Source organism: Sminthopsis crassicaudata, chromosome 2 (genome assembly GCF_048593235.1).
Source record: "Sminthopsis crassicaudata isolate SCR6 chromosome 2, ASM4859323v1, whole genome shotgun sequence".
Lineage (NCBI taxonomy): Eukaryota > Metazoa > Chordata > Mammalia > Dasyuromorphia > Dasyuridae > Sminthopsis > Sminthopsis crassicaudata.
The window spans coordinates 93761865-93787301 of NC_133618.1; the positions used below are offsets into that span (position 1 = coordinate 93761865).

The following is a 25437-nucleotide window of genomic DNA, read 5'->3' on the forward strand; positions in this document are numbered from 1 at the left end:
TTTGGACAGTTTAAGTCTGGGGAAATAATGGATAATGAAATGTAAATATTTGATATGAATTGAAAATTGAGAATTATAGTTTGGGAAAGTTACCTCATAGAAGTGAAATACCTTGTTCCTCAATCAACGAGTTATTCTTTTTTAAGCATAAAATATTGGACCCATTAAAAACTTAATCACTACTACTTCTCTCCTTAGAGGTACCAAGGTTATTAGAATGAGAGCTGCTCTTCTCTCTTTCCCCTGAATAATTTATCTAATTCCATTTTTATTTCTTTGTTCAAGCTTTGTTCACCATACCAGATTCTTCTATTCCCCCTTCTCTACCAGTCTATGTCTCTTACTTCCTTAGTAAGTTGGCATAAAACTTTCCTTTTCCAAGAATCATTTCTATTTTTATCAGTGTTTGATATTCCACCCTTTAGCATATTTTATATTTGTTCATATGTTGCTTTTCAGTGCTTCCTAGTTATTTCATTTTGTTTAGACCATACATTGTTAAACCATGTACTTTTCGTGTGTGTGTGTGTGTGTGTGTGTGTGTGTGTGTGATAACATACATACACACTATTACATATACTAAAGGGACCTTAGAAACGTTTTAGTCCAAACTCCTCATTTAATAGGTGACAAAACTGAATCAGAGTAGGGGGACAAATTTTCTTGACTCCAAATTTTGCATGCTATTATGTCAAAATTAAATAGAAATTAAGTTCTGCTGGCTACATACTGACTTAGAAAACCACAAAATAACATTGTTTATGTTGAACTGCATTTTTATTTATTTTGTTATGCATTTCCTAATGTAGTTTTAATCTGGCTCCAGCTGCATTCACAATGTTCCTTCATTACACTATACACTTAATGCTTTTCTTCTACATAAAACTTACTTGAACACTTTCCTAATGTTTCTCACTTGTTTTTGCCCTAATCCCCCCCTTAACTCTCCTGTACTAAAGTTATTTATAAATATGCTGTATCTCCACTTTTTTTGCTCCCCATTTATTTTTGCTCTAGTCCCCCGCTCCTTAACTGTCCTGTACTAAAGTTATTTATAAACATGCTGTATCCCCCTCAGTATTATGTAAGCTCCTTAAGAGCAAAAACTATGTTTAATATTGCCTTTGTATCCCCAGTGTCCAGAAAAGTACCTTGCATATTGGGTACATAAAAACATCTGTTATATTGCATTTCATTTTTTATCTCACAGAGTACTTAGCATTTGGCTAGGTACATAGGAGTTCAATAAAAACTTGCTGATTGAGAGTGCTTTCTTCCCTTTCATATAATTTCATTTAAATAGAATTATAAGCCTAAAGAGAAATTTCAAGTTTGAAAGAAATTAAGTAGTCAGTCTAAACTGTAAATTTGCCAAATATTTGTAACATTTTTTTTTAATTACAGAATCTGCTTTCTCCCCTCCCCCTCCATTTCTGATTACTTTAGTTCCATGAACATATTCTAAATTGTAAGGCACAGTGAAGATTTATAAAACAAAATTTTTAGCCTGAGTGGAAGAATAACTTTGAATCTAAAAATAAATGTGCATTTTAAGTGGCTGACTGATTACACGAGGGAGGAAATTAAATATGAAATATATAAGTGGCCAGGTTTGTGAATGGTATTCTAAAATAAAATTCTGAGAAGAAAAATATATGAGCATTGCCAATATGACTAAGAATGTTGGAAAAAGCAGCATATATAATGGAAAAATAGTGCTTTAGGTAGTTGGACTCCTGAATTCAAAATTCCTATTCTGCCGCTACCTAGCTATGTGACCTTAGAAAAATTTCAACCTCTCAGACCTTAATTTCTACAGCTGTAAAATGAGTAAGTTGTACTAAATCATCTAAATCTAAGATCTCTTCTAAAGCTAATATTTCATTATATTTACCCTTCATGGAGACATGGGCAACTGCCCATGGTCCAGAATATTTTTATGAGATGGTACCGATGTACCTAAACAAGAACAAACTTCTCTCCTCTACAAAGTGATGACCCACATCAAGGATTCTTAAACTTCTTCCTTTGTAACTCATTTATACCTGAGAAATTTTTATGTGACCCCAGGTATTTAGATATAAATAAAATAAGTATATGAATCAGACATTTATTGATAACAAATCATAATTTCACGACATCCACATTTAGTTATGAGATCCTATATGGAGTTATGACCTCGCAGTTTAAGAAGTTGGGATTTAAGAAGAGTATGTTTCCAATTCCTCCAAGTAGAACACATGCAAATGGAAGATATACTTATTTGTTTGTTTCTTTAAGTCAGTATACTGCATACTCTGTCATGTATATCGAAATCCCATCCATTCTAAAGACAGCTTCTCCTTAATATTGTACTAATTATCATCTTGAGGTTGTGTAGTTCAGTGTAAAGAGGGTTAGATTTAGAACTGACAGAAATGAATTTAAACACTAGTTCCTCACTTATTATCTCTGTGGTAAATCACTTGACTCTGGCCTTTCCTCAACTATAAATGGACAAGATTGGAGCAAATGGTTCTGAAGGCTCTTTTCATGTCTAAATCTATGATCTCTTCTAGATTTATTGTCTATTATCCATTTCATGTTATTTCTGTGGTGTAATATCGTTTTTTATCCCAAATATCCCTTATCACTACCCACGAAAATTGTTTCAATAGTCTGCTTATAGGTCTTTCCTCTTTCCCTCCAATGTTCATAACATTGTGAGATTTATCTTACTGCTTTTGATAGCTCTTCAGGAACTGCCTAGTACCTAATAAAATTAACAGTCCTTACTGAGGTATTCAAGGTCTTTTCTGGTCACACCCCACTCTGTCTTTCCATTTTTATCCCACATCACTTCTAGCCAAATTGGATTTTTTGCCACAAACCCCAGACTTTGTTTCGCTTATGCTACTCCCTATGATTGTCCTACCATAGTGATTCTTCTCTTCCATTTTGTTTGTGTGAATGAAGATAAAACTTGAATTACTATCCTCATAGCATTGGGAAGAAAACTATTTTAAAAACTTATAGTGATATACACACATCTCTACATATACACAATATATGTACACACACATATATACACACTGTGGGCATGATTATTATGCGATAGTAGAAAATCCATTCAGAAATTCTTATAAGAATTTTAACTCTTATTTTCTTTCCCTTAAAAATTTTAATAAGCTCTAAAAATGGCTTAAGCTTTCATGAGATGGAATAAAGCACCATAATATTCCTCAGACACACCTGGATTCCTTTTACAGAGTTATTCTGATAGGTCTTATATCCATAAAAGCACCAACACCACCAAACACTGGACTGGTCTATTTAGTCAGAGAATCTAAATTACATATACATAATATTGCCTTCATTGACTATCCTCCTTCTTTTACCTATAAAGTATGCTGTAGCTCAAGACTTCTCAATAGCTGAGGAGAAGGAATAATATAAAGGAGAATTTACAACCACACCTGGACTTAGAAAATGCCCTAGTGAAGGTGACCCTGAAAAATTATTATAGCATCTTATCAATTAGTTGACACTAGCTAGGAAAATGAAACTAAATGTTCTCTTCTTTCCTGTTTTATAAGTCATAAATCCAGTGGAAAGGCTTCATAGGGACTGTATATGATAATATCTAGACAGACTAATGATAAGTGTAGTCTCTTTTGGATTTTCAATGGTAGCTTTAGGATTCAGGTTACTGGTTTAAGTGATAAAAGGAGCAAAAATATTTCTGTCTATGTTTCTTAATATTGGGAAACTTAAAGGTACTTATTTCCAGATTCAGCTTCTTTAATAAGAATACATGGATTTTTTTACATTTCAAGCCACTTTTAGAATCTTTTCACTTTTAAACATATAATATTTTTGCCTTATAATACTTATTTTATGTAAGTCATTTTCTTTCTTATATTACAAGTTTTTTGATAGTAGGAACTATGGAAATTTCTATCTTAAATCCCCAGCACTTAGCATAATAATATATCTATGAAGATATACACAATATAGTTACATACACATATATACATATAGATATATAGATAGATATACACACAGAGATTTATATGCTTATGTAAACACATCTCCATAAAGGCATCTAGAAGGTTCAGTGGATAAAGTGCTAGGCTTGCAATCAGAAAGACCTGAGTTAAAATCTGGCCTCTGGTGTTCACTGTGTGATCCTGGGAAAGTCACTTAACACTGTTTGCCTATCTTCTTCATCTGTAAAGTGATTGGAGAAAGGCATGGAAAACCTTCCAATATCATTGCCAAGAAAACTTAAAATTACACAATAAAGAATTGGATACAACTGAAATGATTGAACAAGAACATATCACACACATGTATGTATACATATATATGCATGTGCATATAGATTATGTATGTACATCTATACATATAGATAAATGAAGATTTATATGTATATGTATATATATTCAACTTTATATATGTGTTTATATAAACACACACACACACACACACACACACACACACACACATATATATATATATATATATATATATATATATAAATATATATATATATATAAAGTTGAACCCTCATTTATCTTCTAGAAATTGAAGAAATGGTACTAGTTGGTCTCTACATAAACCTTTTATATTTTAGGGGTTATTTTTCCTTTCCTTTCCTACACTTTCTTTGCTTTTCTTTAGCTAGATCTATTATTTCATTGATACAGAGTCAATTTCTTCTACTGATAGCATCATCACTTACTATGTAATTTATTGCCTTGGTCTTTGAGAGGTTAACCTATTTCCCCAGGGTCACATAGCCAGTATGTGTCAGAAAAGGGACTTAAACTAAAGTCTTCTAACTCCCAGGCCAAATACAGAGCTCTTTCTTTTCTAGGTGAAATTAAAGTGAAGAATTTCAAAACAAGTTAATTTGATAGATATTCATGTTCTAAAGGTATCATCCTTATACTTTATGATTCAGAGCTTAGATAGTCTGAAAATTATATAGATAGAGCCTAAAAATATGTCGTTACATTTGAAAGACATATGGCATACAATGTCAACAATTTATTGTAGTCCACTACAGTTCCATGAAAAAATCCAAATGCTCTATAGATATCTGCTGAATCTTGATAATATGAATTTTATTAGTAGATATGAGAAAGCAAACTTACTATATGGAAGCTTTAAGATTAAGAATTTATAATGCAATAAAAAGTTTTATCTTAGACATAGAAGGGAGATGGGCTAAGAGAAAAAGACTATGATAAAGTTCAGAAAAAATCTTGATCTTTAGAAATTATATACTTCAGTTATGGAATTCATAATTAAAAAGTGCAGATCCCTCTCTACTTGATAACAAGATTATTTTATGACTCTCTTTTCCCCTTCTTTTTGTTCCCTGCCTGTCTCTCTCACCTGCCTGTGTAAAGGGCTGAAACTCTGATGCACTGAGGTCACACAACCGAGCACTTAAGGCTAATTACCAATTGGACAATACTCGATTAGAATATGCTTGGGAAATGGTCCTTCCCACTATTCTGTGCTGGCCCAATTGTTTGATGTATACAGAGAATTATGGGAAGGATTAATGGGTGGAGTAAGACAAGCCAGTCTCACTTTTGGGGATAGAAGAGGAGAGGAGAGTCGTGAAGATCCTGCTCCATCCAATTCACTTCTACCCCTAAGACCAAGAATAAAGACCAAGGACTTTTGCTTATCCTGACTCTGGCTGATTCTAAGGCATCTAAGGTTCTAACTCGGTCCTTATATGCCTGGACTTAGAAACCATCTAGTCTAATTATCACATTTTATACTTGAGGAAACTGAGGCACAGAGAGATCAAAAATGATATCTTGCCTAAGGCCACATAGATCGTAGGTGTCAGAACTGGAATTTGAACTCCCTATTGAATCTTGAAGCTCATTCTAATCTAGATTTTAAAATTGAAGATAAACCTAGGATATCCTATAAGATATTTAATATGTTTGGGAATGCCTGCCATCTAGGGGAGGGGGTGGAGGGAAGGAGGGGAAAAATATGGAACAGAAGGGAGTACAAGGGATAATGTTGTAAAAAAAATTACCTATGCATATGTACTGTCAAAAATGTTATAATTATGAAATTAATAAAAAAAATTGAAGATAAATAAAAATTCCTGTACAACATAATATTGTTACCTGATCCAAGAAATTGAAATCCAAAATTTTAAGTGACTTTCCTTAGTTGATTCAGGAAATTAATAATAGAATGAGAACTAGGAAGAACTAAGTTCTTGGTTTACAACACATTTATTCTGTTTGCTGCAACAGAATCAATTACAATATCCAGTTTATTTCCTAACTATAAAATAAGGAATTCAGGTGAAGAATGGACTAGAATTTCATAAGTATGAAGGTTTGCTCATACTATGCATGTGATAAATTTTAGTTAAATGACTTGGGAATAAAAAAAGTTATGTTTGTTTCCATTGTCTGGGGAAAGGCTTAACAATTTGAAATACCCACACACACGTGCTTGCATGCATGCACACATACCCACGTAGATATATGTGTGCATATCTTGACAGACATATATATGCATATATACACTAACACTTTAAGAAAATGGCAAATATGAGAAATTTCAGACAATTAAGAAAGACTTGTACGAACTGATAAAGAGTGTAGAAAACAGAACCAAGAAAACAATATCCACAATGCCCATAATAACGTAACAGGGGAAAAAAAAGACATTAGAAGTTGGATGATTAAGGTAATAATTACTCAGTTCCAAAAAACTGATGGTGAAATGTTTTCCTCTGTAGTGTAATAGGAAGAAAAGTGGCTTTGAAATCAGAAGATCCAAGTTCAGACTCTAATTCTGCTGCCTATTATTTGTGTGACTCTGGGCAAGATATTTTTGTCTCTCTGTGTCTCAGTTTCTTCAAGTATAAAACAAGGTGCTTAGACTAGAGGGAGTCTAAGTCCCTTTTAATTTTAGATTTTTAATCCACTCATTAGAGAAATATTATATTATATCCTATCAAATATGGTAGGCTGAGTAAGTTTGTTTTGCTTACCTATTTTTCTTTATACATGAAAGTGAGAAAGGCTTTTTGGGAAGTATTGATAATGTAAAGTAAAGATGCATGATCAAGTATTTCCAAAACAAAAAATATTAAAGAAGGTAAACAGGTAAAGGGCAACTTTTTTTTTCTTATTTAATGGTAAGGTTTATTTGTTTGGTTCTTATGATGAACAAATCACAAAACAAAGCCAGATTTCTTTCCACAGTTAATATTGAAAATCATCCTCAAAAAGGAAAGAATTCTTTGATAATTTAATAAGAATTTTATTTGGAAAAAATGGGGTTAGAGGTCTTGAGAAACTATTAAGAAAAAAGATTCATCACCTACTTTGGGAACATGATTGTTTCCATTTCCTCTGTAGAACATTAAATGTTATAAAAGCAAAAAACTCTTAGAAAGAACTGGAATAGATAGAAAATTGGAGCCTCTAAACTATAGAAATTACTAAAATAGACAAAATAGTCTTAAAAGATATTTGAAGTTTTCTAAAACTCCATTTTCAGAGTGAACTTATAACACTTAGGTCACAGTTAAATTTCTATTTCCTCTCAACTCTCAGGAAGAGAATTTTGCACTGTGTGAAAATCTGGTTTCTGTTATCTCCTGAATTCAATGAGGACAATGAAATACCCTCAAAAATAATTTTGTTGACATGTTTTTTTTTCTATAACATTTCCCAATATCTCTCTATAACTCCCTATTGCCTTCTAAGAGAGCCATTCCTGATAAGAAAGAATAAAAAGGTAAAGAAAAAAGGGGATCAAATTAATTGACAAAATTAAAAAATCTAATGTTGGATGCCATATTTTATACTTACTTCCTGGCAAAAGTGGGGGAAGTGTATTCTTACATATCTGTTCATAGTGGCAAAGTTTAGTCATTATAATTTTGTTGTTTTATTTTTATTCTTTCTTCTTACATTGTGGTCTTTATTCTGTATATTACTTTTTGCTTTTCCTTATTTCATGTTGCACCAGTTCATATAATATCCTTTCTATATTTCTTTGTATTTTTCATGTTCATTATTTCTTACAAAACAATGATTTACATTCCATTCAGGTTTCACTTTTTTTTCCCTAGACATTCCACCAAATAATGGGCATCTACTTTGTTTCCAATTCATTATTATTACAAAAATACTGTTATAAATATTTTGCTGTAAACAGGACCTTTTTTGTCATTAAACTCCTTGGGGAAGGACAATTAATTATTACATTAAATGAGAGCAACCACATCTCATATATAGAAGAAACTAATAGAATTTTAGTTTAATGTTTAAGTTTAAGTCTTTGATCTCAAATGAAAATATTAAAAATAGTTTATAGCCCTGATTTGAGAAAAAGGGCAAGACAATAAGTGTTTTTATAGCACCTACTATATGTCAGAGTCTTTTATTTATTTATTATTATTATTTTTATAATATTTATATAATTATACATATCTCATTTATATTAAGAAAACTGTAGCAAGATACTATACATAAAGGAAGCATTTTATTATTTGTGTGATCTTGGAAGTATCAATCACTAGATGAGAATCTCTAAAGTCCCTTTCCACCTCTGAGATTGTTTTAGTCTGAACAACATCATAGCTTCAATGATGAATTAACTTTAACATTCTATCATATATCAAGAAGCAATATTGTGTAGACTGGGAATGAGAAGACCTACATAAGGTCTTAGTCTCAGTACTATCACAGATTGCAATTCAGTTTATATCTCAATGTCTCTGCTTCACCCATTACAAATTAAGAGAGTTATGTTAGATGACTTTTAAGATCTCTTGCAGCTCTAAAGCTCTATAATTTTGTGAGCATCTGGAATTAAATCCCAGAATTTAATGCACATAAAAATAATTTAAGCTGCTATACAATTCTAGGAAAGAAGAGGATAAATGATAATCTGTCTGAAGTCTTGAAGAAATATTATTATAATACTCTTGAATTTCATTGTAAAATGTTACCAAAGGATTTAGTGTAATACTCTGATCATTGAAGAATATTGATATATCTTTCTTTTATTTATTGATTCTTGCATAAAGAATTTGGAAAGTTTATAGAAAGATATCATATATGTGAATATATTTGTTTGAATATATATACACATATGTGCATATATTTGTAATTGCACACATAAACATACACATATTTAAGTAGTTAGATACAGAATCAAGACCCATCCTTAAAGGAGAAAATAGAGAGAAAAAATTTAAATATAACTTTTAAAGCAAGAAAATTTTATTGTCCTTAAAATAATTTAAGCATATATTTGTCTGGCATTTCAGTGAATGAAATTCAGGTTAAATATGGCTATGGTTTTTGTACTATTACTTTTTTGGGAGTTTTTGGTTTCTGACTGAGTTAAAAAAAATCACCCTAGACCTCTCTTCTTAATTTACAGTTAAGAAGAAATTAGAGGCGTGAGGGACATTGGTGGAAATTGAAAGAAAGAGGAAAAGAGAGGGAGGGAAGGAAAGCTGCTTTAGTTCAATTCAATACATATTTATTAAACACCTACTTTTTGTAAAGCAGAAGATTAGACCGTGAGTCTATAATGTCAAAAAAATTCAGAATCCGTGACTTTAAGAACCTTACAATTAAATCTTTTAAAAATCTGCTTCTTTTTGTCCTCAGCATATAACACAGGGACCTTATATGCACTTAATAAAAGTTGATTGAATTGAATTATTGAAATCTACATCTTTATCTGCCACAGTGTTGGTTGCCAATAAATGCTTGAAAAATGAATTAATTTCCTGTTTTATTTGCCCAACAATACTATTCCAATGACTTCCATAATGGTATGGAGGTGACCCTCTATTCTCAAAGACTATGTGAGAAAACTGTAAGATCTGAAAGTTTTCAACTTTACTGGGAAGTCTTATAGAAGGTTCTAAGTGATAAATGCATCTTTCTGAGAATAAACCTTGCTAAGTAAGAAGAGGATGTTTACTTAGTCATGAATTTTTTGCCATGGAAATCTATGTCAATTTTTGACCTTAGCTAGAAATGAAATAAAAGATAGAAGGAAGATGTAGATGGCTCACAGATTCTCCTCAGATTTGCAAATAAAGATGTCAGAAAGATGGATTTTAAGACGACAAGATTAATCATTTCTTGGGACATTTGTTTGTTTTATATTGCAGTGCTTCTAACAAGAAAAAAAAAAAGATCTAACCACAAAAGTCCTCACACACAAACTTGCATTGAAAAGAATGAGAAGAGGGGTAGCTAGGTGGCGCAATGGATAGAGCACTAGCCTTGAATTAAGGAGGACCTGAGTTCAAATCTGGTCTCAGACACATAACACTTCTTTGCTGTGTGACCCTGGGCAAGTCACTTAACCCCAGCTTCAGGGAAAAAAAAAAAAAGGATGAGAAAATAAAGACATTCTATGGAGAAGCTGATATAACCCATTTTACAAGCAACGATTTCCTACTAATATGGCAAATGTCAAAAATTGAAAAATGAAATTGGTAATATAATATGTTACTGATTTCTGAAGTGGCAAGGATTTCTGAATCAGTAGTATATTCAAGAGATTTAGTTAACTAGACTAAATTCCACGCTTTTGGGTTGAATCATCCTATATATGATTTATTGGAGAATAAGGATAAGAGGTTTGGGATAAGAATATGTATATGGGGCAGCTAGCTAGTTTAGTAGATAGAGCACCAATCCTGAAGTCAGGGGGACCTGAGTTAAAATTTGGCCTCAGACACTTAACACTTTCTGGCTGTGTGATGCTTGGCAAGTCACTTAATCCCATTTGTCTCAGCAAACAAAAACATGTATATAACATGTGATTTTTGTATTATTAAAGAAAATATCTACAATGATGAAATCATAGATCCACTGGAGCCCAGAAATAATATTTTCAGATCCACTAGTAATGAATTTTTATGGGATCCTTAATATTTCATTGGCATGGAGAGTTCACAGGGAGAAAACTCCCGCAAATAATTCTATAATTTACTATACATTCTTAGAAGTTGTGCCCAAGATCACAGGAATAATGTGTTAAAATTGAGACTTTTGAACCCTGCTTTTTCTGATATATAGGTCACCTTTCTCACCCTCTGCTGAACTGTTCAAATAACTGAAAATATTTAAGTATAAAGTATTCTAAGCATTTCTGAAAAAACAAAAAATAATAAGACAGTGTCTCATGATCAATAGCTAATGATATTTCACAAGCTCCTTGTGTTGACACATGAAAGGTGTTCCAGGAATATGAAACAAGTAAAAGTATTACCTTGTGAACCACTACATCCTGAATTTAAAGGATAAAGGAAATTTGTTTTTGCTGGTTTGCTTTGTATCCCTTGGTTCCTTTTATTTGAACACATACAGAAGGTCCATGAAAAAAAAAAAGAAAACTCACATCTGGCTTTTCCTATCTGCCAATATAATTTAAATTTAAGTTCATAGAAATAATCTATATATTTACAAATGCATAACATATATATATTTAATAATATATACATATATTAAACATATATGCAGGAAGATACATAAAATTATTTAGTAACATGTTAAATTATGAATATATGTATATGCATATGTGTACATATATACACTCATGTATATATGTGCACAGATATAATTTCATCCATACATTTAACTAAGATATGGGATCTCTCTTAAGCTAAATACAATCATCCTTTCTGCTAGAACTATAAAAAGTCTTCTAATACTTATTCCCTGCTAATTCCATTAGCCTCCTCTGTCTCTTTAGTCATGCGACAATAACTAAAATATGCATCTATATATTTATAAAATGTTGTATGTAGAAGAGTGCTTTTAGTGCTGTTGGAACACCAATATAGTAGCAATCTATTAATCTTTATGGTTTATTCTTATGAAACTTCTAACACAAGTTAGAAAAAATCAATATTCAACTTCAGTAATATGATTTAGAAGTTAATAGTCATAGCAATGCAATAACTACCAGACTCTGTAACTATCAGGGAATAGTTTTGATATCCTTTAAAGTCTTAGGAATTGAAGAAAATCATTACATAAATGTGTGTGTGCAGTATTCTGTACTCTCCTGCCTCTTGCAATCTCCAAAGAATAATATGTGTTTGCAGGGTGTGTGTGTGTGTGTGTGTGTGTGTGTGTGTGTGTGTGTGTGTGTGTGTATACATACATACATATATATATATATATATATAATTCATATTTTTCCCTGAGTGACAAAAAGCAGATAGGAAACAATGTCCATAAGTGTTATAAGGCAATATTAAAAGTTAAATCTAAAATCATCTCTTTTTTTATATGTCAAGTAGACTAGGAGAGCCAAATAATAGAGAAATAAGGTGCCAGAAGAATAGGGCTCCATAGCTGGGGGTTGATGGGAGTTGCACTGAGTAAGTTATAAATTTGTGAATTGAAAAGAATGAGTTAGGTTTCAAAGCACTTTTAGGTTCTTGAAATCCTTGATTCTATAATGCTATGAGAGACAGATTTGCTAGCTCTATTGTATGTTTTAAATCAAATTAAATAAAAAACTAACCATAGAAGTATTGAGTCTGCCAGTTCTCAGCAGCACTCAACATGCCTACATGGTGCATCCCCATTAGAGTGTATGCTTCTTGAGGGCAGGGACTGAGTTTATTTCTTCAGTGTTAAACATAAAGTTTGGCACACAACATGTACTTAATGATATAAATTAATTTTCCTAGATTTGGACATCAATAGATTGATAAATAGCATAGAAATTATAGAATCTTGGAATTTTGAAAGGACTTAAGAGTGTCTCTAGGCTAGGTGTTCTTAAAGATGTAACACGTTAAGTAGCCTGTTGAAGTCTGGGATTCCTTTTCAGAATGTTTTTAAATAATTGAAGAAAATTCTAAATTTCAATTAAAAGTTAATAAAAATAAGGATATAATTTTGTCCTATTCTAATTTATGGACCTCTTGAAATCTATCCATAGATCTTTATGGATCCCAGGTTAAAATTATTTCCTCTTCAACTTAGTCAATGAATAATCATCAAACATTTGACAAATATCATCATCATCATCATCATCATTTACATAGCACTCTAAAGATTGCAAAAGGTTTTCCATATGTTAATTGACTTAATTTTAAGATCTCTAGTGAAGGAGAATCTACTACCATTGAAAACATTCCATTCCACTTTTTAAGATCTCTAATTGCTTGGAACATTTTCCTTACATCATCTAACCATATCATTTAATTTCTTCCAACTGATTCTACCTCTGCCCTCTGGGGCCAAGTGGAACAAAGATTATATCTCTTTCATGTGATAATCCCTGAAATACCAGAAAATGACGATCATGATATTCTCTTCTCTGGAGTCAAAACCCTAATTTTCCTCAAACAGAACTTGTATGGCAAGAATATAAGGTATTTTACCATCCTGATTACCCCTGTTCTCCTAGCCCCCCCTCCCAGTAAAGACTTAATGAAAAAACTCAGAATATTTTACTATCTGTAATGTACAGAAATACATTTAGGATTTGTAAATTAATACTTTTAGTATCTTAAAAAAGAAAGCCTTTCCAAATTAACTTGCACTTAGCATAAGTTAGTGGTAAAAATTTCAGTTATCCACAGAAAAATCATTCCCTGAACTTTATTAGCATGTATAGAGTTTTTCCACTTGGAATGATTTCCTCACTCATCTCAGTGGATCCAAATTCCCCTTCATTCTTTAAAGCACAAATCAATGCATTCTTTCTAAATGAATGCTTCCTAGACCACTCTATCCCCTGAGATCTCTTCCTCTTCTACACTGAAGGTACTTATTACTTTTAATTCAACTCACCAAACACTAAGTATCAAGTAGCAGACTTTGGAGCTGTACAATCCCTGCCTCAGTTTAACAAATCTAATATTTATTAAACACCTAATGTGCCATCACACAAAGATAAAAAACAAAGTAACTTTTGCCTTTAAAGCTCTTATATTCTATTAAGATTTGCCGTATCCATTTGATAATCAGTTACAAAAGCTTTTTGTGTTTATATATATGGGGCAAGGACAATACTTTAAATAGTAACAATAATTGATATTTATGTGATACTTTAAGGTTTTCAAAACTATATGGATTATCTCATTTAATCCTCAAAATAATCCTCTGTGGTTGGCACTAGCACTATCTCCATTTTACAAATGAAGCAATGGAGGATGCGAAAGGTTAAATATCTTACCTAGTGTCACACAACTTGCAAGTGAGTCAGGATTAGAATTTAGGTCTTTCTGACTGTGAAGGAGGAACTCTATCAACTGAGCCTTCACAAGGTACCTAGGAGCCCCAAAGCTTTACATTTAATAGCTAATCAATGCTTGTTAGGAAAAGTACATATTTGACATTGTGGTGTGCAACACAAAGGGTTCCAATTACATTAAATGATGGTTTTTCTGTTTTCTTTTCTTTTTTTTTAGGATCTGTGAATTATATTGAAATGTTAAGTGAGATTTATGTGCAGAAATTATTAAGCATAGTAACAAAATGATATTGGATTTCACAATGTGTTATGAGAAGAGATCTATTTTTTACTTACAGAGCAAAACTTTGACTTGGGGAACTCTACTTAGGACCAAATCAAGACTTAGTGATACATTATGCTTCAGACTTTAAATGACAAATGCCAAGAAGATATGTGCATCCTGATATACTCTCCCTTTTAATTTGTGCTTAGGAAAGCAGGCTTACTGTTGAGAAAATTATATGTTTATTCTAAAAGTGAGGATTATTGAATTACAGGAACATTGCTTATGCTCCAAAGAATATAAAACTTAGTCATAATAATTAGCTTCTGTAAGAAGGCTTCCAGACAATTATGGATAATGCTGTTGTTCAATGGTTTGGGCATATTTCATTAAAGACCCACTGAAGTTGCCAGATGTATTGCTTCATATAAATGTGCTTACCACAATGCCCAATAATGGAAGGTTGAGTGCCATACTTAATTGCTAATTCCAACATTTATTACCTATAGTTTTCAACATAAGCACTTTAAGGAGACCTGAAGATAGTTCACTGGTTCCTGCTTTCTGATGATAGTATGCAGTATTGAGTGCATCAGTTCAGCAACCCATTCCAAAGTATAACAATCCCTTTTTAATGACAAATCATCGAATTAAAAATAGTTATACCACAAGTCCATTTTCTAAAGTGATATTCCAATTCTTACTGCTAAGCACAAAACTAAAATCACCTTCCTCTTCCACTACCACCACAAACAAAATGTTAGTTACAGAAAATCATAATATGAACTCCAGAAACTCTGTAAATGGTAAATTGGGTTTAACTTTATGGTATTGCCAAAGAAGAAGGTCTTTTAAACTTGCTTTCCATAGTTACTGTCTCATTACTATCCTGCTATATGTGCAGATGGGTTAATAATAAAATAATTTGGAAATAATGATGTTGGCTCACTACAATTCTTTACATATATTTATGTATAAATATTATATTCCTTGTGTCTCCATCTAGAATGTAACAGTGCCTCTCATACTTTATATTTCCAAAATATCTAGCCTAGTTTCTTTATAAAAATTAAGTGCAGCATTGTAAATAAAATGCTATATTTGTGGTCAAAAAGCATTGGATTGAAATTTTACTCTAGATATTTTCAACTTAGTGACCTTAGCAAGATGATTAAACTATCTGAGCCTTAGTTTCCTTATCTGTAAGACAAGGATAAAAAAAGGTGAATTTCAGATGAGGACTGAGTTATTTATATATATATATATATATACATATATATGTATATATATATATATATATAATATCATATAAACTATTAACAATAAATCAAATGATACTCTTATTAAGTACTAGTAAGTATTATAGCAGAAAATATAAAGTCACTAGTTCTTCCATAAATACACCGAAGGTGCTATCTTATGATCCCCAATTTAGAGGATCCTGAGATTTATTTAGAAACTGATTAGAAAGTATGCTTCCTCCCTTGTTCTGGAATATCTCTCCCTCCCTAAACAACAACTGCAATAAATAGCCTAAGGTATGCTGTGGTCTTACATGGATAAAGCTTTTGATTAAAGTGTTTCTAAATCCAAAAGTTATCATCATTTCTCTGTTATCCACAGAATTACAATCATAATTACCTTGAAACTATGCCTTCATATCCATCTAGCATTCATATATGCATCTATAAGACTACTCCAATCCATTGGCTTCCTAGCTATCCTTATGTTTCTTAGAAGTACCAAACTACCAAGTGACAAACAATTTCAACTGACATGACTGATTCTTCTTCCATAGCAACTCTTTCTCTTCCATTATCTCCTTTACTTCCTTTTTTCTTTTAAAAATATAAGTGGGGTAACAAAGGCTGCTTATCACCATATTTTTTATGTGAAAGTCCGATCAGATACATTGTTTGTTGTTTTGTTTTTCAGAAAACTACATTTAATTCTGCCTTAGTTTAGATGGTTTTAAAGTCATTCTTCTTATAGTCTGAACCATATTGATTATAGTATGAAAGCAAAGGGATTTTAATTATTTAACTAACTTCCTAGACAAAAAAATTCTGATTGATCATCTTAGGCATGTTAGTCTGGTTCCTGGCACCAGTTTTACAATTCTGATTTTTATACCTGTTTTCTTTCAGTTTGGTTTTAAATAAGTTTATTTTTCTTCTATGTGTATTCTTGTGGATTGTTATTCTATTATACTGCCTAGGAGGAAGGCAGGGAATAAAAACAATGCATAGGGGAGCAGAATTTGCACTTTCAAACATGGAGAGAGAGGAGACCCTTGAAAGCAAATGCTAATCCTCTCTGAATAGATAGTTCATGTTATTTCTTTTGAACAAACTATGGCCATGATAAGTTAGGTGGGCTTTTAAAGAGGTAGAAAATATGTAACTAAAAGTAACCTTTGCTTATATTTCTGCTTAAGAATTTTTTTAATAGTGTGGTGCTGACAAATTTAGTCAATTGCTTCATGGTGATTTGCAAATTACTAATTCTGACCCAGTGCTTATTTGAAACAAGTACATTTTACATTTGAAGTGGATAGAAATAGTGACATTTGTTCCCTGTGAACACAGTGATTGTGTGACAGAGAATGCAGATTGCATTTAAATAAATTTACTTTTAGCTAATTATGAATAACTATTAATAGTTAGATGTTTTTTTCACTTTTGATTAACCTAATGTTTTGTGATTTTCAGCAATTGCATCAAAATAAAAGAAACACTTCCTTCAAGAGAACATTTTATATTTTCCCAGTAAGTTTTTTTTAATTTACTCTATTACTTTTGTCAAAACCTTCCCTTTGTTTAATGTTTAAATGTTTAACAATCGATAAAAAGAGCTTTAACATTGTTGTGTCTTTTAGATTTACATTTCTGATTTCAATGATGTTTTGAATTTTACAGAAGATAAAGTGTGCCTTTAGTTTCCGTTATGCAATGCCATTACTACACACTGTGTCCAGAAGAGTTTAGGATAGCATTACATTCAAATGACCCTAAACTTTGCAATAAGTATTTGATGGTTTCTCAGAATATCTGGAATTTGATGAAACGGACGCAACATTGCTTGTTGTCCTTTATTTTTTCTTCATAAAGTCATTCACAAATACGGGTTCACTGCCTTACCTGCAGGATATCGCTCGATCACTGGCCAGCTGTCCACCTGTAACGTAGCGTTACCGCCACTCCTCGTGAAACGTACTACATGGTATTTCCCATCATTAATGATAGCATTGGCCTCTTCAATGGCGATGTCATCCGTTCCGACATTAAATTTAACTCCAATCTTTCCTTGGTGCTAGAAGTGAGAAGAAGCGAGAGGAAATCAGAAGGAAGTAATGCTAATTAGTAATTATTTGATAAGAATGACATATATGCAGTGTGTTGTATCACAAAGTGTTTCTAACAACAGCTTTTCTTTTTATATTTCACTTCTGAAGACTTGTATACCATGGAGACAAGGTTCTTGACATTTTGCTAAGCCTGGGCCATCTCTTTCATGGATAATTCATATTCCAAATCAGAAACTTTCAAGGGAATTAATTTGCCTTCTTTTCCCAGAGGTTTCCACTGAAGAGAATGATTGCCCAAGTAAACAGGCATCTTTTCATGAACTTTATCCATAGGACCTTTCATGTAATTCTTTCATTTCTACAGCAAGAAAAATGAGGCTTGAAATTATATTTCTTAATAACCAGTGAAATTGGATTAATAATATTTATTTATCCTAATTGTCAAGGGCAAATGTCTATTCCACTTGCATTTAAGCACATACAAATGTGGGTGATGTGGTCTTTGTTCATAGAACCATCAAATGCTTGTGGGGAATTTAGATATCCCCTAGTTCAACTTTGTCATTTAGAAATGACGAAACTGAGACCCAGAGAGGTAGAATGATTTCTTCACAGTCATAGAACAAGCACACGAAGCCAAATATCTTAACTTTGAGTCTAATAGTCTTTTTTTCCTTTTCTTTTTTATTATATCTTTTTATTTGCAAGATATATGCATGGGCAATTTTTCAGCCTTGACAATTGCAAAACCTTTTGTTCCAATTTTTCCCCAGATGGCAGGTTGACCAATACATATTAAATATGTTAAAGTATAAGTTAAATACAATATATGTATACATACAGTTATTTTGCTGTACAAAAATAATTGGACTTTGAAATAGTGTACAATTAACCTGTGAAGGAAATCAAAAATGCAGGCTGAGTCCAATGGTCTTTACAAATATGAAGTAACATGGCTACAAATGAGTGTGAAGGAAGTTTGGCTTCCTTGGACAGACACTCTGCCTTGGGAATTCTTTCATCTCCTCCATGGTGAATTTCCATATCCTTTCAACCATTGTTAGAGACTAATATGTCTGTCTGAACTACTTTGGCCTAGTAAACTCTTTGTTTTGCTCTCAGCATGACATTTTGCTTAACCTTTTTGATATTAACACTCCCCATTTACTTTCTATCTCTTTGTTAATTTTCTAATGTTTTAAACCTATCTCCTTGGAGATCAAGCTCCATCATTTTCTATGACATTAATGCATGAGGAGAGAGCTATTAAAATATGATATCTATTACTTAATTATGTGAAGAAAGCCACATGCTTACACTTCATAGATGACATAGAAAATAAAGTTTGTTTCCTTGGATTTAGAAAAAAAATATTAGTGAAATTCACCCATTTGTTTTCTTCAGGAAAAGAAATGTTATGATAGCATAATTATTTTCTGTTTAAAATTAACTTTTCAATCCTATTATCTATCTGAGAAGAACAATATCATATGGAAATAAATTGAGGTATGTATATGTACAAATATAAATATGTTTATTATTTTTGTTAAGGGGATCATCATATGGAATATTTATAATTTCAAAAGTTCTTCATTGAACAGTTTTAAAAATAGAGAGACTTTACTAAAAATATCATTCCTATTGTCCTGTCTGTTACTAGAGTAAGTAGAAATATATATATATGTATATATATATATATATACATATATATATATATTTTATTAAAGATTCATATAGACTACAAAGGGAATGAAATCATATGATGTATATCAACAGGATCAATATGGGTGACTTGATTTTGGAATTTCTACCTCATACTTCTAATATGCTGGAAGGAAAGAGGGCAACGAAGACTTAAGCACATATTATGTGCCAAGCAGTAGGCTAAAATTATCTCATTATATCCTAATAACATCCCATTTTACAGTTGAGAAAACTGAGGCAAACAGAGGTTAAGTTTTGGTCAGGGTCACACAGTTACTAAATGTCTGTGGTGAGATTTGAATTCAAGCCTTCCTGACTTTAGACCTGAATTATATTCATTGCATCACCTAGCTCCCACTATCTAGTTACCTGTATTGACAAGATATTGAGTCATTTAAATTATTAAAAAACACAAATTTCTAAACTTTACAACTAAAAGATAATTAGACTTTAAAGTATTCATTTTTATTCTTATTTTCAAGTATTAAATGTGATCATGTTCACAGAATTCTCATGAATATTGCATTAGCCAAATCAGAAGTAATTTCATTGGGCATGTGCTGATCTTTCCATTGTATTTTCTTTGAAATGGATAACTGGCTCACACCATAATTTTAAAATTCTATTATAAAGACATCAGTAACGAAGCATTTATAATTGAATGGAGTCTTTCAATACATTCATTAAATAAATAGTGACAAAGGTAATTATTGATTTTCCCCCCCACAAAAGCTCATTTCTGAATTAGGATCATATTAATAAAACAAGTTAAAAGAGAAATATAAAGTTTGACACTGCAAAAAGAACATGACAATTATTGGAATGGGCACTACAATTTCACTCATAGTTGTAATAACCTCTGGCAAAAGATACTCATTGGGAAATAACACTATCTGTTCAAGGGTTCCTATCTAAAATTTTGAAAATAAGATTCAATACTTCCTAGTACAATATTTCCTAGTAATTGGTGTTATATGTGCTATTTCAAAATCACAAATATTTGTGTATATTATAGAGAGATGTACCAGACTGCTTTGGGAAATCAATCCCCACAATTTCAGCTAAAAAGCAATGAAGAAAAGATCACAAAAGTAGGGAGATGAGGCAAGTCCAAGGTAAAGACCTTTTAAGAGTATAACAGTAACAATTGAATAAAAAATGACTAAGTGTTGTGACATTGGCCTTGTATTATGACTTTGCTCAAGGATAGGGAAATTTCTTTCAGGACAAGAAATTTAAGTTACTTGTCAGCCACTGGATTCTTGTAAAGAAGGAGGTAGTGATGGGTAGGTCTTCATGGTGAGGTTTGGGTAGAACTCTGGCCAATCCAAGCCATGGTAGGATGATCAGAGGGAGGCAAGAAGTTCTATTGGAACTGAGGGTACCCAAGGAAAAATTTGAAGCTAGAAGGACCAAAGGGCTTAGGCAAAGGGTGAGAAGGGGGACTGCTTTTGGTCTAGTCAATTGGTCTTCTCAATATAGACTGTGTAGTAGCTTTTTAGGGACTGCCTCATGGTACATTTCATTGCTGGGGAAAGGGAGCAGTTTTAGCACCGAGACCTGTAGGCACATACTCCCTCCTCTCTGCCTCAAAATCTGCAATAGAGAAAGGGTCCTTTAAGATCAGAGGCAAGTGAGAGGAAAAATTGAATCTATCAGCTTTCCTGAGGAAACTGCCAGAACTTTCTCTTACCCCTCAATTCTCTGTTTTTTCAAACTTTCCCAAGGCCCATAGGTAAAGGAGCTTGCCGGGGGGGGGGGGGGGGGGGGGAGGGGGGCAGTTGAAAATATGAAAATAGAAACATTACAGAAAAAAGACAATAAGCTCAATATAACTGCTCTTTAAATGAAGGCAGGAAAAAATCTCCAAAACCAAAAACCTTTTAGGCACAATAATTAATAACCTGGTTTAACAAAGGAGTTTGGGATATTAAATGGGAATTCTTCATTGTGTTATGGGAAGACCTCACTATAAAACAAGGGTAGTAACAACTGTAGTAACTTTTTTCACAGTGTTGTTATGATAATCAAATAAGAATGTATTTAAAGCTCTTTGGAAACATTAAAATCCCATATTAATATTGGTAGCTAAACATACTATATTACAGGACAGTTCTCTGAGAGTCATCAGTCTAGTTAAAATTTAAGAAACAGAACCTGAATGTTTCATTTTGAAGGTGCTAGTTTAAGGATAATAACCATATTCTTAAATATGAGAAAATTCTTATTAAGAAGCTTTTTTTCTGGCACTTAGTTCAGGGCATGGTGTACTATAATTAGCAACACAAGTGCATCTTTATTTCTCCATATAACTAGCATGCAGTTTTAAAAATGGAGTCATGCTACTAACATCTTTCTTTTTCTTTTTCCTTTTTTTTTGAAGAAAAGGGAGACCACTAATGAAATTAGCCCACAAAGAAGTACTGTACCATATCTGCTCCTTAACCTTTACATGGCTGAATAGAATAATAGCTCCCAGAGTATACATGCTAGACAACCTGAGGTTCACTAATGACATGTTTCCTCTTTTTCTATTCTTATTCATTTTCTCTGTAAATGTATTACATTTTTCCTAGTTACTTTCATAACAGTACATTCCGACAGACTGCAGAAGGGAGCCAATGACAATGATGATAAAATTTACTACTATAAAAGCAGACAGCATTATTGAGTCAAAAAAGAAACATAAGTAGATTAGGAATAAGGAGAGCCAGGATTCCATGAAGGCATTATTTCTGAGTTATGTGACTTTGGACAAATCTCTGAACATCTCTCAGAGTTGATTTTTTAAATTTAAAATTAGAAATTACCTCTAAGTTCCCATCTAGCTCTATGAATGAGCCTTCTTTAATTGATAAGTGGTCATAGAATATGAACAGGCAATTTTCAGAGGAAGAAAACCAATCTATCAATAGTTGTATGAAAAATATTCTGTCTGTAGTAATTAGAGAAATATCAATTAAAATTCTGAGATTCTACCTCACATCCATTATGATTGCAAAAAAAAGAAAGAAAATGACAAATGCTGAAGAGGCTATGGAAAAATAGTTGGATTAATGGAATTCTGGTAGAAGTGTAAACTGGTCCAGAAATTCTACAAAGCAAGTTAGAGCTATGCCCCCAACCTGTGAAGACATTTTGGCTTGGCATTATCACTATTAATTCTATTATCTCAAAAAGATCAAAGAAAGAGGAAAAGGCTTCACATATAGGAAAAATATTATAGCACCTTATTTTTGATGGGAAAGAATTGGAAAATAAAGACTAAATAAGAAATAATATGTGATGTTATAGAATGCTATTGTGTTTTAAGAAATTGTGAAGGGGCTGATTTCTGAAAGACCTTGGAAGACTTGTATGAACTAATATAGATTGTAATGAGCAGAATGAGAAGAACAATTTATATAATTACAACAAAATTGAAAAGAAAAGTAATTTTGAAAGACTTAGTAACTCTGATCAGCACAAGACCAACTATAATTTCAGAGAACTCGTGATGAAACATGCTACAAGCTTTTTGATAAAAAGATTCATGGTACAGATTGAAGTATATTTTGGAAAGAAGATCATAATCAATATAATACTATATTTTGCTTGACTAAGATAGATATATTGCAGAGGTTTTGTCTTTCTTGCTTTTTCAATGAATGTGCAGGTGAGATTGGGAGGAGAAAAGATATGAATGCTCATGAAAATAAAAATTTAATTTAAAAAACAATATATTGATGTGAAATATTGCTCAAAAAAACAAATAATATTATTTTGAGGTTTGTTTTTTTAAAGAAACCATCTAGATTACAACATGATAATATTTTTTAGTTTTCCTTTACGTTTTAATTTTGATGGACATTTTTAGAGTACCTTCTTAGGAAATTATATTCTTTGATTTTTTTTTCTTTTTTGTGTGTGACCTTTCCTTAAGTAGTCCCAAGTGCTTAGGAAAAATTCAGGCTCCTAGGATGGCACAGAACCAAAAGATTTTTAGATTTGAAGGGACCTCAAGTATCAATTATTCCAACTCCCTCATTGTACATATGAACACACTGAGACCCCAAAAGCCTAAGCAGGTTTCTTAAAGGTCACCCAAATTAAGAAGATAAGGGATTTGAACTCGTCTTCTCACTTCAAAATTGGTGATTCCTCATATTTCTTGTATATTCTACAACAATCTGCAAATATCCTGGTGGCTCAGGAAAGACCTATTAATAATGCTGATACCATAGAAATACACTATCACTGCCACCAAAATTATTTGTTACTTATATAGCATATTTAATATTCAAAAGTAGACCCACTTCAATCATTTTTCAAATCGAAAATTTGTCATTTGGACTTGCTAACCACAAGTGAGTAGATTTTATGAGGCAGATTTCAACTTAATATAAGAATCATTCAGTTGATTACTCAATAAACCTGGTCAAATCAATAAGATTTAATGAAATGTTCCTATGTGCCAGACATTGTGCTAAGGACTAAGAATACAACATAAACAAGAAAGACAGCCTCTGAATTCAATGAGCTTACATTCTAGTAAGGAATAGAAAATATAGAAAAAGGAGCTGAAAGGTAGTGGCAGAGGTAACAGATTGAGGGTAGTGGAAGAGAAAGTTTGGAGAACTAGGAGGAAAGCTCAGAAAGGAATAAGGATATGGTTGTCTTGGAGAGAGCTGGATCAGAGACTTTGCATGTCTCTTTGATTTCTAGTTCTATGAGATTATATGTACCTTGATGAGCTATCATCTAACATCTCTTGGATCTCTCTTTCTACTATACCACACTGTAAGCAATCTCAATCTATAAAAAATATTTTATCTGTAATTTTGCATGGATGTTTGCCTGAACTGAAGGATGGAGGTCTTGCATTAATGGCATATTGCTCATGTTAAGTCTGGTTCAGATAAAAATATCTAATGAGGTTTGTATTTTTTTTTTTTCAGTTCAGATTCATGATTGGGAGTCAAATTAAAAATTTTCACATTTTGTGGCCATTGGGAGAATTATGTGTTGTCAACAATATGTGTCAATGTGTCAACAACAGCTGGTTCTAACCATGCCCTTTGTTCTTCCCTTCCCCCCCTCCGCCCCTGCACTCTGAGTTTCTTGAGGCCAACTGATTGCTTGTTAACACCTTTACTATAATTCATCAGGGACAGGAAATTCATATCAATCAGTTTTGCTATTTTTGGGAGCTCTGGGGACAGAGTCATCTAAAAATGAGCCTTGGGGATTATTTTTTTATTTCATTTATCTGTATTCTCTTTCTCTCTCCACATTTTCACTGATGGGCTAGCTATTTATCATTATTTCCTGGTTCTAATCCTCCCAACCCCCATAGCCTGACATTTTATAGACTGATAAAGAAAACAAATCTGGATGGTAATTTTAGTTCCCTGCATGTAGCCTGCTAACTAGGCTTTAGCCAAAACAAAATTGCCCTTTGCTTTTTTTTTTTTTTTAAGTCCGAAAAAAGAAAAGGCGACAGTAAAAATAAACCAAGATAAATATAGTCATTTTGAATATTCCATGTGATTTGCTTCAAAGAAAAAAAAAGTCAGCAGATGAGGAATAAAAAGATCATGTAGGAATTATTATCTAATGCTGTTTTTCCCCTTTAAAATGCATTTGTTAACCATCCTTTCTATCCTATTTGAAACTGACAATAGTGACAATATAATGTTTTTATTCATTTTAGGAGTTTATTGTTAACATTCATTGCTAATGTGATTTTGTAAGTTTTAAGCAAAACTGAAAGAATGCAGTTCACCACACCTCATTTGAGTTTCATGCCAAGAGAAAAACTGACAAAACTCCTCCTTTTTCTCTACACCTCTTCAACATCCTTTTTCTTATTCCTGGTTTATGGGCTTTTGGTCTACAATTGCCTATCTTCCACAACCGTTTATGAAGGGCTTGAAAAGCCAAATAGAAG

The 25437-nt window shown here is 32.2% G+C and overlaps 1 protein-coding gene across 32 annotated transcripts in view; it reads right to left on the minus strand.

Annotated features, from left to right (window-relative positions):
* The window catches only part of NRXN1 (neurexin 1), a 1346328-nt gene that overhangs the window by 198547 nt on the left and 1122344 nt on the right, over positions 1-25437 (minus strand). For all 32 annotated transcript variants that reach the window (XM_074286813.1, XM_074286834.1, XM_074286827.1 and 29 more), the window contains one exon: positions 17638-17809. In XM_074286813.1, the coding sequence (XP_074142914.1) occupies positions 17638-17809 (172 nt within the window). The remainder of the gene's footprint in view (positions 1-17637; positions 17810-25437) is intronic.